General features: G+C 45.7%; 1 protein-coding gene and 1 long non-coding RNA gene across 2 annotated transcripts in view; both read left to right on the top strand.

The window, feature by feature from the left end:
- Positions 1-14670, top strand: part of JTB (jumping translocation breakpoint) — a 61135-nt gene that overhangs the window by 42237 nt on the left and 4228 nt on the right. Inside the window, exon 5 of the mRNA XM_073566816.1 lies at positions 2141-2203. Coding sequence (XP_073422917.1) covers positions 2141-2203 — 63 coding nt within the window. The remainder of the gene's footprint in view (positions 1-2140; positions 2204-14670) is intronic.
- Positions 7382-13629, top strand: LOC141082838 (uncharacterized). Its single transcript, XR_012230597.1, has 2 exons — positions 7382-7582; positions 12297-13629. It is a non-coding gene; the product is annotated as an uncharacterized lncRNA (long non-coding RNA).

The following is a 14670-nucleotide window of genomic DNA, read 5'->3' as shown; positions in this document are numbered from 1 at the left end:
AGTGGAGCGGGAAGAAAAAAAACATTAACTCAATTATCAATGATGACAGTCCCTAATCTGTTGATGCTGCTGTCCCCTTCCTTACCGATGACAGAATAGTATGTTATCGGTAATGTCCCCCACTTTGAGGTGGGCTCCGGCGGTGAGCCCACCTCAAAGCCGCCACATGTCAGCTGTTGTGAACAGCTGACATGTACCCGCAATAGGTGCGAGCGGAATCGCCATCCGCCCGCACCTATTAACTAGTTAAATCAGCTTTGACAGCGGGCATTTACATAGCATTTCCGGCTGCCGGGCCGGAAATGAGCTCATCGCCGACCCCCGTCAAGTGATCAGGGGTTGGCATCATGTTGCCTGGACAACCACAGGTCTCTGAGACCTCTATGGTTGTTTCAGGCAGATGGCTTTGAGCGTCGCCCGATGGTCGGCGCTGAAAGCACAGCAGTAAATCTGCTACATATGGGCGATCTGCTCATCGCCCATATGTAGCAGAGCCGATCGGGTTGTGCATGCTTCTAGCCTCCTGTGGAGGCTATTGAAGCATGCTAAAAGTTAAAAAAAAAAAATGTTTAAAAATAAAACCTAAAAGTTCAAATCACTCCCCTTTCGCCCCAATCAAAATAAAACAATAAAAAAAAAAATCCCACATACACATATTAGGTATCGCCGCGTTCAGAATCGCCCGATCTAGCAATAAAAAAAGCATTAACCCGATTGCTAAACGGCGTAGCGGGAAAAAAATTCAAAACGACAGAATTACGTTTTTTTTGGTCGCCGCAACAGTGCATTAAAATGCAATAACGGGCGATCAAAAGACCGCATCTGCACAAAAGTGGTATCATTAAAAACGGCAGCACGGCATGCAAAAAATAAGCCCTCACCCGACCCCAAATCACGAAAAATGGAGAAGCTACGGGTCTCAGAAAATTGCGCTTTTTTTTTTTTTTTTTTTTTTTTTTTTTTTTTTTTTTAGCAAACTTTGGATTGTGCTCAGTAACCTACAGTGTCAGGTCGGCGTTGTTATACTGATTAAAATGATACATTGGCTGATGAAATCCGTCTTGTGGTTATTTAATCTTTATTTTCAGTGACTGAGATTGTCGTGCTACGGGATGGGGCTTTCTATGGTGCTCTGCTTACACATTCATCTGTATGCCTTATGACTGATCCCTCAGTGACCTGCCCCCTCTTTTACATACTGTATATGTTATGGTTTGAAAAAAAAAATTACATTCATCATGCAGGCGGTGCATGCGCTGTAGCATGATCGCATCTATAATATCCATATTTTGATTTTATTTTGTGATCTAAATTGCTTGAGAAAAAAATCTTCCTCAAAGTGGCATCGGCTGCGCCTGCGCAGTAGCATAATTCGGAATGCGATAGATGCTACTGCGCAGGTGCCACCACCGGCGCCATTTTGGCAGAGGAAAAAAAAATTGTCTCCACCAAGATGGCCCTGCACAGTAGCATTTATCCGTTTAATGTTGCCAGCATAAAGTCAAATACGACTAAATTTGCAGCTGTAGATTTTTTCAGCTGGGTTGAAGCTGACGTTTGTTTTTTTTTTTTTTGCAAGAAACCAGGCTGCCAAACATGGCATTTGTGGTTAAAGCTAAGAGGTAGTGGAGGCTTGGGCCCTCCTATTGGTCTCTTTCAGCCGAGCTGTATAGTGGTAAGAATGTCGACAAATTGAGTTAGAAATAGGGAGGTCCCTGATCTTATGGTCTTAGATGTCCTCCTGAAGGGACAAGAGCTCCCTCTCTTTAACATCTATGGTCCCAAACCTAAATGGGACTGTGTCTCTTTACGAAATCAAGCCATACCTTTTTACGAGGTCATCAGTCATCTTTAGAGGAGACTTCAACTCAGTCACGAGGCCCCGAGATAGAGGAGGTTCCAGAGATGAGCTGTCTTATGATAGGATCGCCCTTAATTAGTATAGGTAGTGATGCTTGGCTGGTGGTTGTCCACATCCGGTGCACTCCAGGCCACAAAGGGTTCACCTATCATAGAAGACACTGTAGGTCTAAAATAGACATATTTTATTTAAAGGAGGAAGCCGTCTCTTCAGCAGTGTCTGATGTCGAGGTGGAGTTCTCCGACCACTGTTTCATTTCTTTTTCTCTGAATGTTACAGTGACCTCCTGGATGGGAAGAGGCTTTTGGAGGCTCAATTTGTTTCTCTTGGAAGAAGTCGGAGGTAAGACAGTCCTTTTGAGGATTTCCTTCAGAGCGAGGTACCCTTACTGGATCTTTGTACTAGTAAGTCAGAGTGATGGGAGATGTTCTGTAAGGGGGGGACAACCGGACTGCGGGTCCGGAACTGTTGAGGCTGCATCCCCTTTTCCCGGGGAGAAGCCAGAGTGTTCACCTTCCCCTGTTGCCTGGGGGAAGCCGTAGCGAGGCGGACCTTCCTGCGGACCGAGGGGGGCAAGGAGGGACAGGAGAGAAGCGCAGCTGGGAGATAAAAGGCAGAATCGCGCGCTGCAGGTCAGTTTGGCGCCAACGGAGTGCAGCGCGCAGAGTGGTGAGAGGCGCGCTCTGCTTCCCCTCCCCACCACAGAGGACCGGCGCTGCGGCTGGGACCCACCATCTTAAGAGGACCACCGTGCTGAGGGGGGGGAACAGTGTGCCCAGCAGCAATCCAGAGAGAGGGACCGCTGCAGAGAATGCAGAGCCAGGTGTGCGCAGCAGCAGCCAGGGAGAGAAGTGCATTGCGCAGGCCAGCGTCCGCCAGCAGTGGGTACCAGAGAAGGAGAGGAGCGTTCAGTGTGTGCACGGTGACTACAGAGAGAAGGTGAAGTGTGCCGGTGACTACCAGAGGGAAAGGCGCCGTATGCGAAGTGTCCGTGAGTACTGCACACGTGCCACATAAGAGGGACCACATACGGGACTGACACTTGCGCCCTGACTTTCCCAGTGTATATTTGCAGAGCCACATTGGGCTCGTACAGGGCTGTGGCCCGTACCCTTGCCAGACACTGCAGCAGGGACACGTGAGTACTTCGGTCCCAGAGCATCCGTACAGCGTAGGCCCGCCCGCAAGCGCCACCACCGCTGACAGAGACTGAGGAGAGTCGTGCAGGGACCACGTCGGGCTCAGACAGTGCTGTGGCCTATGCTCCTCCTGCCACTTCAGTATATGGACTAGGCTCAGCGGAAGGTACTGGAGACTGACCGCTGCTGTCAGAAGACGAGGCATTGATGTCCACAGGACCTTCTTGGAAAAGACACTGCTACAGCTGTTGCCGACGCTATTGAGTTCCCAGCAGGAGTTACAGTTGAGGAACTCCTAACACAAGTGCTTCACAGGAACTGCCCTTACCTGATCCTTTGTTCTTCAACCCACAATATCCTTTGCCATTTGAACTGTTTAATCCCCTGTTTAACCCTTTTCCTCCCTGCTTGGAGTATTCCCCTGTTATTAAACTTGTTAACCATTGCTCTGCCTCCTGTTCGTCACTGCATCCCGCACCCTGCTTGCAGTTCAAGGGTGGCAGAATTCTTCCTCCAGCTTTTGAACCTTAGGACTCTGGACAGGCACCACCTGTATGAGGGCCTTAGAAGAAAATTTTATCATCTTGTCTCAACTGGAGGTAGCCGCAAGGAAATCTCCAGAGGGAAATCTTTGCTTATGTCAATATGAGAGGGATTATGGGAAGTACCGCTCGCCTGACCCTTACAGAAGTGCAAATGTCAGTGAATAGTAAAGTGGGTACAGGACTGGTTGACACTGCAGTGTCCCTGAAAAGATCCAGATCGGGGATCCTGGATGTCGTCAGATCCTTCTACTTGCACCTCTTGGGGAAGAGGGATCTGGATTGGGATAAGGTATCAGTTTTCATGGCTGAAGCCGTGCCCAATCCAAGGGTAGACCCCTTTCTTGACGTTTTGAAATAGATGGTCAGGGAAGAGGAAATTAGGTTGGCAATTGATGGACTTGCCCTAAAGAAATTGCCCAGTCCAGATGGCCTAACATCAGAATTCTATAAGACCTTTAAGGACCCCTTGGTTCCCCTCTTGACTGAGGTATTCAGTGAGTGTCTTTTCTCGGGCTCTCCGCCAAAGGCAATGAGGAGGTCTACCTTGATCATCTTGTCAAACTGTAAAAACCCATCTTGAATTGAGAATTGTCGTCCCATAGGGCTTCTTAATGCAGGCAGGAAGGTTTTGGCAAAGGTGCTGTTTAATCAGCTGGTGAAACTTGCACACCGACTCCTTTCGGGGACTCAACATTGTTCTGTTCCAGGGCGCAGTACATTTTAGTTCTGAGCTTTGAGTCCGAGAGGCAGTGGAGCAAGGCAGGGCTGGCCACTGGAAGGGGTACATGCTGTCATTGGACCAGGCAGAAGCGTTTGGGTTAATCATGAGGACTTCTGGACTGTTCTTCTGAGGTATGGCCTGCCGGTGGTGTTTGTTGATTGGCTTTAAGACCTTGTACGCTGAGGCAGAGAGTTTCCTACTTTTTAACAGTTGGATTGGCAGCTCTAATGAGGTTGGGTCTGGTGTTGTTCAGGGCTGTCCCTTGAACCTGCTGCTGTACGTGTTTGCGATTCTTCTTAGGAGAGTGAAGCGTGGACAATTGGCATGGGTCGTGATGGATCGGGCTGCACCAGAAGCCACTCTGATGGTAGAGTATGTCGATGAAGTTATCGTTTTTGTTTCCTCTGATGTGAAGGCAGAGTGGCTGATATCAGAAATGGATCGGAGGCATCCGAGTCTCAAATCAAATGGGGTAAGTGTGAGGGTCTCTAGCGGGTAAGAGGAGATCCTAGTTTTGATCTCTCAGACATCCTTCCAGGACCCAAAGTCTCTTCAAAAGTCCTTGGAATCGAATTTTTACAGGGGATTTACCCCAAACAAAATTGGGACAGTAGCCTAGAGATCACCGCTCAGAAGGTGAACCAATATAAGGGTTGGTCTTTCACCCTAAGGGAAAGGGTAAATCTGAACAAAACTTACTTGCTCCCTTAACTGATCACTCTGGGCAGCATGTGCATCTTGCAGGAGCCTCTCTGGACCCTGGTCTACAATTTGTTCTTCCAACTGTTATGGGGAAATAGACTGAAACTTGCCAAGTGGGAAGTTGCTTACCGTATGAGGAGACTGAGAGGGTTGAATATGGTCAGTCCTGTGATATTCCTTGTGAATAACTTCATTAAGATCATATATTATCTGCATCTTTTGAGTTCTATCAGGATCACCTCAAAGATTTTGGACTTGACTTGGTGTTGATTCCATGGAAAACTGTGTGAGTGACAATCTGAACTGTCCCCTGGAGCATTGTGATACCATGCTGGAAAGCATGAGCAACTGCCTGCTTCTTTGACCCTTTAAAACAGAGGTGTACAATAGGGTGGTTGCCTCCATTGGCTGGTCTTTCCTGGCCAGTCTCTGTTGTGCAGAATGGGCTGTAAGCAGGCTGTAGGACACCTAGTGGATGGGAGATATACCTGCTTTAGTACATATAGAGCTAGAAGGGGTTAATTGTCCATGACAGGTTGATTGTGAGCAGCTGAAGAGTTGGGAGAGATGTCTGCTCACCTTCTCTCCACCCCTGGGTGTGGTTCACTTTTGTAAAATAAGATCTGTTTATCTCACACATGTCTGTGTGTATGGAGGTGTAAACCACATAATTTTTGTACAAAAAAATTAATTGAAGTGACCAATATTAAAACACTGAAATTTTTATTAATTCATTCAAAAGATAAAATTTCAGGAACAAAGGTGACTGGAAAAACGGAGGCTACTCTAAAGTCCTCCTCATATTATTTATATGGTAAAAATACCATCAAGTATTAACAACAATACATCACTATACATCTTGATTTCACTGTTATGGAAATATATATGTATATGTATTTCATCTAGATCTCACTTGCCTGCTATAGGCTATATACTTATGTACTCTCATATACACTCTATATATTCATATATGCGCACTTAGAGATATAATCATAGCTGTCTTGAACTTTGTAAATAGTTACTGGAGCTGACCTAACCCCATGAAGTCTGTCTGGACAATCAACGTGATAGCATTGTCTTGTGACTTGAGAAATATCTAGCAGACATAGGGAATGAGGAAGTAAGACCAGATGTGCCAGTCGATACCAGAACATGCTGACACTACAGAACAATAGGCCGTAAATTATACTGCTAGAATCAGCTTTTTTGCGTAAACTCTTCCATATATGTTCATGTATTCAAACTGACCAATTAAACTAGAAGTTCAGCCTTTATGTTAATCAGATAGCCTCCCCTTCCTACATGTATCCATAAATATAGGTATGTTTAATAAAGCTACAGAGCATTGAAAGAATCGATTGCTGTCTCTGTGTACAGTTCTTTTCTTCCAGTTGAGCGTTCAATAAGACTCTGTCTAATTTGGGCAGGCCACAGTACGCACAGGGGTAAATCTACCCATATAAATTTCTACATCAAGTGACACCCTACTCGAGGCTGTGGACGAAAACGTACGGGGATCCTGCTGACCGGAGAGGACAGAGGTGCCGGCCAAGGCCTTGGCTCATGGGAACGGAGATTTGCGCAACTCCATAAGTAAGGTAAGAAAATCTAGTCTTACCTCAATGTTCCCTGTGCCCAGTCCGGGTCAGCAACTCTAGCCGGTCAGTGTGGTCACCAAACCCAGATAGTGTGAAAAAAGTCCACGCTCTTATCCAAACCCTGGGATAAGCTAAGTGTCTGCTGTGGTCCTGTGTGTCTAAGATCCGGGTGAGAAAGGTGGTGGAAAATTGTGACAGATTTGTGGTTTGTGGCTGCTGAGAAACCGATAGCAAGACACTGAATCTCTCTGACTAAGTTAAATCACATCCCCGCACCATGCGGAAGTTTTGACTTAGACGGGATATCACATGTGAATTCCTCTGAAAAAGCTGTCACGGTCCCCGCACACATACACGGAGGCGTCAGCTTCAAGGAGGTATCACAGGTGAATCCCTCGGCTGCCACAGTCCCCACACACACACGAATGTAGGCAGACTGGAGAGATATCACAGACTGATCACTGGAGAGATTACCACGGTGCCCGGGTGCACACGGAGGGGTGATAATCTAGTGGGATATCACTGCGCCCGTCTCCCAGCAGACGGAGGGTGATACATCCCGGTGCTAACCAAAGTGCCATGGGTGATTGGCAGTTACCGGTTGTCAGCAGCTGTTTGACATACGTGTCACAAACAAGGGCTTCGATCTCTCTCCCCGGACGTCTATATGTGAATTCATTGCAGGTTTCCACGAAGATTTGAAGCAGAAAAAGCTTTTTCCTCCTTCTTGTACACTTCCTCTTTCTATGCCTGCAGGGTGTGCCCCTGCTATATATATATATATATATATATATATATATATATATATATATATATATATTACACATATATATGTATGTATATAATTTTTTATTTTTTTTTCATATTGTTATATTTTGTACTCTGCTTTTCCTTATTTTAGGTTTTATCTTGCATTTTTGGTGGAGAAAGCTGGGTCTTTTTGAGCATATCAATGTTTGTTTTTTTTTCCTCTTCATGTCACTGAAAGACACAGGCAGAAAAAAAGGGAAGTGTGTGTATCCTGCATCATTTCTGCATTAACCCTTTTATTGTTGGAAGTTGTACTGACTTTTAGATTCTTATAAATATTTTGGAGTGTTTTTCCAAGGTCTACCAACTTCATGAGTATTTTTTTTTGTTTTCTTTCCTTTTTCCTCCATTTTTTCCTGAATCTACTGATTTTTTTTATTTCTCTGAGTGGTGCATTTGTAAGTTTTATCAACGTTTTGATTTGTTTTCCTTTTAAAAATATTTTTCTCCCTGATCATTTTTCTTTTTTTTATTTTGGGTTTTTCCATTTTAAGTTTTGTTATGAGTCTTTTTGGTTTTCACCACTCATAGAGATTTTTTTCCTTTTCTTTTATTTTGTTATAAAGAGAAAAATCATTTTTCCCTTTTTATCTCTTTTTAGTTTGCTTCCACTTTTTGTGACATTTTATCAGTTTTTTTTAGGTTTTAGTTTTCACTTCTTTCAGTTTTTTGTTAAAAAGAGAATTTTTACCTGCGTTGGTTTATTCCTGTGTTCTCTTGTCAATTTTGATTTTCCTTCTTTGTTTCCACTACTTTTGGGGTTTTTTTTCACTAAATATTCTTGTTTTGTTTTTCCCTCCCTTTTAAGCAGGTTAAAAGGGGTTGCAAAGTTTTTTTTTCTCCAGTCTTTAGAACAGACATAGTATGTGGTTTTGCAAGAACAGTTTTTTTCTTTAAGCTGTAGCATGACATGATGTATTGAAAAGAAAATGAAAGTAGCTAGTAATTGCCGTCTGCATTTATTAAAGTGACAGAGGATTTTACAGCGTAGAAGGTGCTAACAGATAGTGTGAACAGGAAAGAATTGGGTTTTTTTACGTGTTTTCAGCGGCATTCTAATTTGTGCCGTCTAAGAATGCCTTCTGTGACGACAGAAAAGGGGAAGCAGTCCGCTCCCCCCCACCATTTTCTCTCTCCCCACTCTTCCCTCCTCCCATCCTTCTCACCTCTCTCCTCCCTCTATCTCCCCTCTCTCATCTATTTCTCCTCCTATACCTCATCCTCCCTCACCATCTCTCCCTCTCCCTCCTCTATCTTCTTCACCTCTGCCCATCTCTCCCCCTTCTCTCTCTCTCTCATCTCTCCTCCCTCTCCAACACCCCCTATCTCTCCACCTTCATTCTCTCACATTTCTCCTCCCTCGTCATCGCCCTCGTCTTCACTCTCTCCCCCTCTTCTGTCTCCTCCCCACTCTCCTCCACTATCTCTCACTTCTCCTATTCCAAATCTTTCCTCCACCCTTCCCTCTCTTTCTTTTCCTCACCCACCTCTCAGTTCATCGTTACCCGCTGGTCCAGTGCCAGATCCAGACAATGAGGTGTCCCTATTTCCACAGGGCACCCTCTCTAAAGAGACAGCTATGACACCGGGAGAAGAAAGTGAATCACTCCCCACACATAACAACACAAGTGCCCTCCAGATACAATAGCTAGCAGAAGGGAGGTGGGTGCCATCAGACACTGCACCTGCTAAGTCTGAGACTGAAGATCCTATGTACCACACGGAGCTGCAGTCTCGGGGGGGGGGGGGGAGTACCCACACACAGAAAGACAATCACACAATGGCACAGTTCCTCCTCTGATGAAAATGAAGGAGGGACAGACTTGCTGCATAGTACTAGGAGAAACTCAGACACCAAGTAGGCAGGGGCAGATAGAGCCAGAACTCTTACACAATGTGCCTTTCACCCCTAGTCAGGTGTTCAGTATTCTAAGAAATCTGCCAGAAGATGGGAGTCCCTCACGGCACTGTGAAGAGTAAGGCCAGATTGAGACGCCTCACCCACGGGAATCATCATGCAGTCCCAGCTTTTCTCGATCAAGAGGAAGACTGTGACAGGAGAACCAGACTGGATGCATAACCTGAGGGCTGTGAGCGAAGAAACCGTGTTTGAACTGACAAACCTGCCAGCCACAGCAACGGTGCTCACGGCAATGGATCTGCCCGAAGCTCCCCTCAATGTTCCCCCTCACCTGGACGACCAGTTCCTGAAAACGCACAAGGGGGTGCAGAACAAATGGACAGTGATGCCCAAGATGGCCCGGAACAGCCTTTCACAGCTCGCCAGAGCATTGTCCTCCATCCCCGTCAACTGGATTGCGGAGCATGCAGAATTCATCGACATCGCTACCTGCACAGCGCTTTCCATGTCTCCTCTACTCTGCCTGGCGGAGCAGCAACGTAAGTTCTGCAAAAACAGAGTCCAGTGGTGTCAAAAGCAAGTTCCTGAAGACACCGTATCGCTCACTAGACGAAACACTTGACAGATGACCGGAGGACCGCAGAGGAGAAAATGGCTCCCTCAACAACTCCGAAGATGCAGACCTCCCTGGTGGTCTAGTCTCGTACTGCAGAACTTGGATCCCTGGTGCTCCAGGCTTAATACAGCCTTCGTCTCGTGCAGGAAACTGAAAGACTTCATGGTCTCTACGCCAGCTCTAGGCCTCACTGACTACGAGAAGCCATCCCGTCTTGGCCGAACGGAAAAGGAAGGACAAAGATGGAGAAGGTCATGCTACTGGCCAATCCTAAAACAGACCCCGCCGAGGAAAACCAGAGGCCTCTAGACTACCTCTCAGCCGGCCTGGATCCAGTTGCAAGGGGGGCCCTCCTGCATGAAAACAATATCTGCAGCACACGCCCTCCTGACAAGGCTGCTCTCCACCACTCTTCAGTGCTCCCAGCCGTTACCTGTCTCTACTCCCACTCCCAAGGGGGGATGCGGATACGGACCCTCAGATGAAAAATCTGCAAGATACTGTAGATGGCTACAGTTTTGCAAATGATGAAGGAAGGTTCCACACAGGCTGTGCAGTGACCAGCAATCAAGACATCCTATGGTCCAGAAGTTTGTCAGCCAAAGAGCCCAAGAAGCAGAACTGATAGAGCTGATGAAAGGCCTGCCAGGTGGCGAAGAACAAATCTTCCAGGTACTCGCATGGCATGGCACCCGACTTCGGACCCATCAGGACTGCAAGAAACTTCATCACAGCAAGCGGGTCGACCATGAAGCATCATGGAGCCATCAGAGACTTGCTAGACGCTCTTCAACTACTAAAAGTGGTGGCAATGTTGAAGGTCAAGGCACACGGAAAACTGAACACAGTAGAGACACGGGGCATCAACATGGCAGACGTGGCAGCCAAAGAAGCCGCCAGAGGAAAACAATATGGAAGATGGGAGAGGTCGTAGAGCCGGACGGCTACTACATGACGACTGAAGACAAGAAAACCTGACAAAATGATTTCCCGAAACTTGCACAAGAAGTAGCAGGATCAGACTAGGAAGGAGGAGAAGGAAAGCTGGATGATGTAGGACAAAAGCACTGGGCTCCAAGAAACCCGTCTACCTCAAAACGTCTACCTACCTCAAAACGTCTACCTCAAGACAGACCCAGTCTACCTCTAAGTGTGTACCCTACAGTGGTTCAATGGGCACATGGCCCCCTAATAGAATTGAAGACACAGATGAATGACCTGATTAGACTGGACTCCCACCTTAACAGCCAAATTCCTAGCAGCTGTCTGGCCTCCAACGAATTCAACATCGGACAAGCGGGAAGAGCTCACCCACGCCATCCGGCCTGACGACTTCCAAGTAAAGAACCGGTTGGCGAAGACTACTTCAAAGAAGCTACTCTCAAAAAATAGTGAGCAGATATGGGGGTTCCAGAAGCAATAGCAAGTGATCAGGGACCCACATACACAGCAAACCTGACACGAGATCTGATCAGCAGTAGGGTCAGACTTAGGCAGGGGTCACACTGGCGAGGAATACGGCCGAGTGAGAGGCGCTAAAAGCACGCATTAGACACGGACCAATGATTCTCTATGGGGTCCCTCGCACCAGCCGTATATTTCTCATCCGTATTCTAGGCTCCGTGCCAATCGCAGCATGCTGGGACTGTCAGCGTACTACGGCCGTAATACGCCAATGCAAGTCTATGGGTGCGCAAAAAATACAGATTACACACGGACCACACATGTGACTTGCGAGAAATACGCACCCGGTGTCTTTTAGCAAAGCCGGCAATTCAGTGCGCTATACAGTAAACTCACACTGACAGGTTTAATAAAGAAACGAAAGAATAGATATAGACACATAGAATACATATATATATATATATATATATATATATATATATGTATTCTATGTGTCTATATTCTTTGGTTTGTGTTATAAAACCTGTCATAGGGCTCCATTATATGTCCATTTTGCAAGGTGACGAGAAAATCTCGCCATACGGATGCCATACGGATTACATACGGATGCTTACATGCGCAAAATACGCGACCACACCTTGATTACGGATGACATACGGAGCACTGTTTAGGGGCCATTGATCCATATTACGCATGTAAAATACTGACCGTATTTTGCGATGGTTAGTGTAACCCCGGCCTTAGGCCTACACACACTACCCACCATCCCGCATCATAGACTAGGTGGGACACTTAAGAGCAGCATGCTAAAAAAAAAATTTGCCCAAGAGATAGACAAACCCTGGCATTAGAAGCTCCCATAGGCTCAGGAAAAGCTGTCACCAATATGAAACTTTATTTGAGTCAAAAACCCAGTTTAGGAGTATTCGTTACTTAGCAGTTGACTATGCAAAATGATACTTTGTCTGCATGTGTAATTGAATTTATCAAGAGTCTTGCTAATGTCCATTCTCGAGTTTTCCTTCATTGCCAGGTCCAGATTTGGTGCCTGGTATGCACGCCCTGAAGTCAGGAGACTGCTGAGTGTTGGTGGAAAAAGTCCGTAAAGAGAAGCCCTCAATCCCAGATCCGATGGCCCTTCTCCAAGTGCTGACGCCACCAACCTGGAAGGAAAACCTCCACCTAGATCCACGCACCGCATTGCGGGAAAAGGCCTTCATACCAGAAGATACACCTGAGCTGGAATGATGCTGCGGATGACCTACCTGACTGAATAAATTACCTACCTGACAGAGAATACACATGCACTGACTGCATAGACTGCTAACTAAGAGACTTTGATTACATTGCACCAAACCCCTGTTAGGGACAGATCTCCTGACCGCCCAGTTGCGAAAGTCTGTACAGAGGAGGATGTAAGCGTATGTCAGTTCACTGGCAGCACAAAAGAGTTGCAGCGCTTTGGGCCAGGAGCAGGATTTTAGGGCAAGTGATATCTAAGGGGGGATTGTTATGGAAATATATATGTATTTCATCTAGATCTCACTTGCCTGCTATAGGCTATATACTTATGTACTCTCATATACACTCTATATATTCATATATGCGCACTTAGAGATATAATCATAGCTGTCTTGAACTTTGTAACTAGTTACTGGAGCTGACCTAACCCCATGAAGTCTGTCTGGACAATCAACGTGATAGCATTGTCTTGTGACTTGAGAAATATCTAGCAGACTTAGGGTACTGTTACACATAGCAATGCACCAGCGATCCCGACAACGATATGGATCGCTGGTACATCGCTAAGTGGTCGCTAGTGAGCTGCCACACAGGGAGATCTCACCAGCGACATAGCAGGGGTCGGGGGTCGCTACTTACCTGTCAAACGCGGAGATCCTGACGTCCTCCCGCCCGCGTCCACGCGTCACTCGTCGGCTCCACAGGAAGCCCGACAAGAAATGATCCAGGACGTTCTCGCGTGACCAGCGATAGCCCAGCGTGGGAGCCGGTCGGAGGTAAGTATCACATGTAGCGATATCGCTAGCCATATCGCTGCTACGTCACAAAATCGGTGACTTTACAGCGATATTGCTAGCGATATCGCAGTGTGTAACGGGCTATAGGGAATGAGGAAGTAAGGCCAGATGTGCCAGTCGATACCAGAACATGCTGACACTACAGAACAATAGGCCGTAAATTATACTGCTAGAATCAGCTTTTTTGAGTAAACTCTTCCATATATGTTCATGTATTCAAACTGACCAATTAAACTAGAAGTTTAGCCTTTATGTTAATCAGATAGCCTCCCCTTCCTACATGTATCCATAAATATAGGTATGCTTAATAAAGCTACAGAGCATTGAAAGAATTGATTGCTGTCTCTGTGTACAGTTCTTTTCTTCCAGTTGAGTGCTCAATAAGACTGTCTAATTTGGGCAGGCCACAGTACGCACAGGGGTAAATCTACCCATATAAATTTCTACATCACTACAGCAAAAACGAGATAAAGTGCTTGGTGTCAAAAATTAATATGTGCAAAGAAAAGCATCAAAATATCAATTGACCACAAGGTGGTGCTATTGCATAACATCAAGCAGGTATAGAAAAAAGAAAAATCAAGTTGTTTTTTTGTATTGCCAGACAAATGAAGCGAACACTACTGCAAATGACATATACAAACACAACCACCAGAAATAAAGCTGGAGGAAAAAACGAGCTTTATTTCTGGTGGTTGTGTTTGTATATTTCATGAATAGATGTTCTTTTTTGCTCATCACATATGTATTTTGGACTGTGTTAATTCATGAAAATGACATATATATGTTAATCACCTTCACAATCCATCAATAGCAATGAGTAATGGAGTTGTGTATTGAAGTTGGAGCATAAACTGTGCCAATAAGGCATATAGGTTCCAGCATATGAAACAACCCAAATGAAAGAAGGTAACCTCAGGATAAATAAGGCAAATAATCCCTTAATATATAATTCAAGTCAAGAATGAGCTTTACCTAGATGTCACAAGTGATCTAGAAAGTGCCGCTGATAGGACCTGGACACCTCCTGCCCCGACGCGCACGTTTTGCCCTGCATCTTTTGGGGGCGTGTCCTAAATGGAAGGGGAGTGCGCATAAATATCAAACTTGACCAATAGAAAAATTCCCCTAGGGTGACATCACTTGTCGCTGTACATACCGCGCATGTGCTGGTGAGAAAATCTACCAACTGAAAATATTCTAACCTGATGACACGGTTGTTGCTATGTCATTGCGCATGCGTTAATAACGCAACTCTTTACATAACATGTCCGCAATGATTTAGACAAATACTTAGGAAATAGAGCGTTATCAGTGGCCATGTACATAGCTCATGTACTTGGTAACATTAAACCATGATATAGAACAACGCCT

The sequence above is a fragment of the Dendrobates tinctorius genome, unplaced genomic scaffold (assembly GCF_039654945.1).
Source record: "Dendrobates tinctorius isolate UK_male_01 unplaced genomic scaffold, ASM3965494v1 ptg000019l, whole genome shotgun sequence".
In the NCBI taxonomy this organism is placed as follows: domain Eukaryota; kingdom Metazoa; phylum Chordata; class Amphibia; order Anura; family Dendrobatidae; genus Dendrobates; species Dendrobates tinctorius.
The sequence above is the reverse complement of the archived record's forward strand: the minus strand, read 5'-3'. Positions and strand labels throughout refer to the sequence as shown.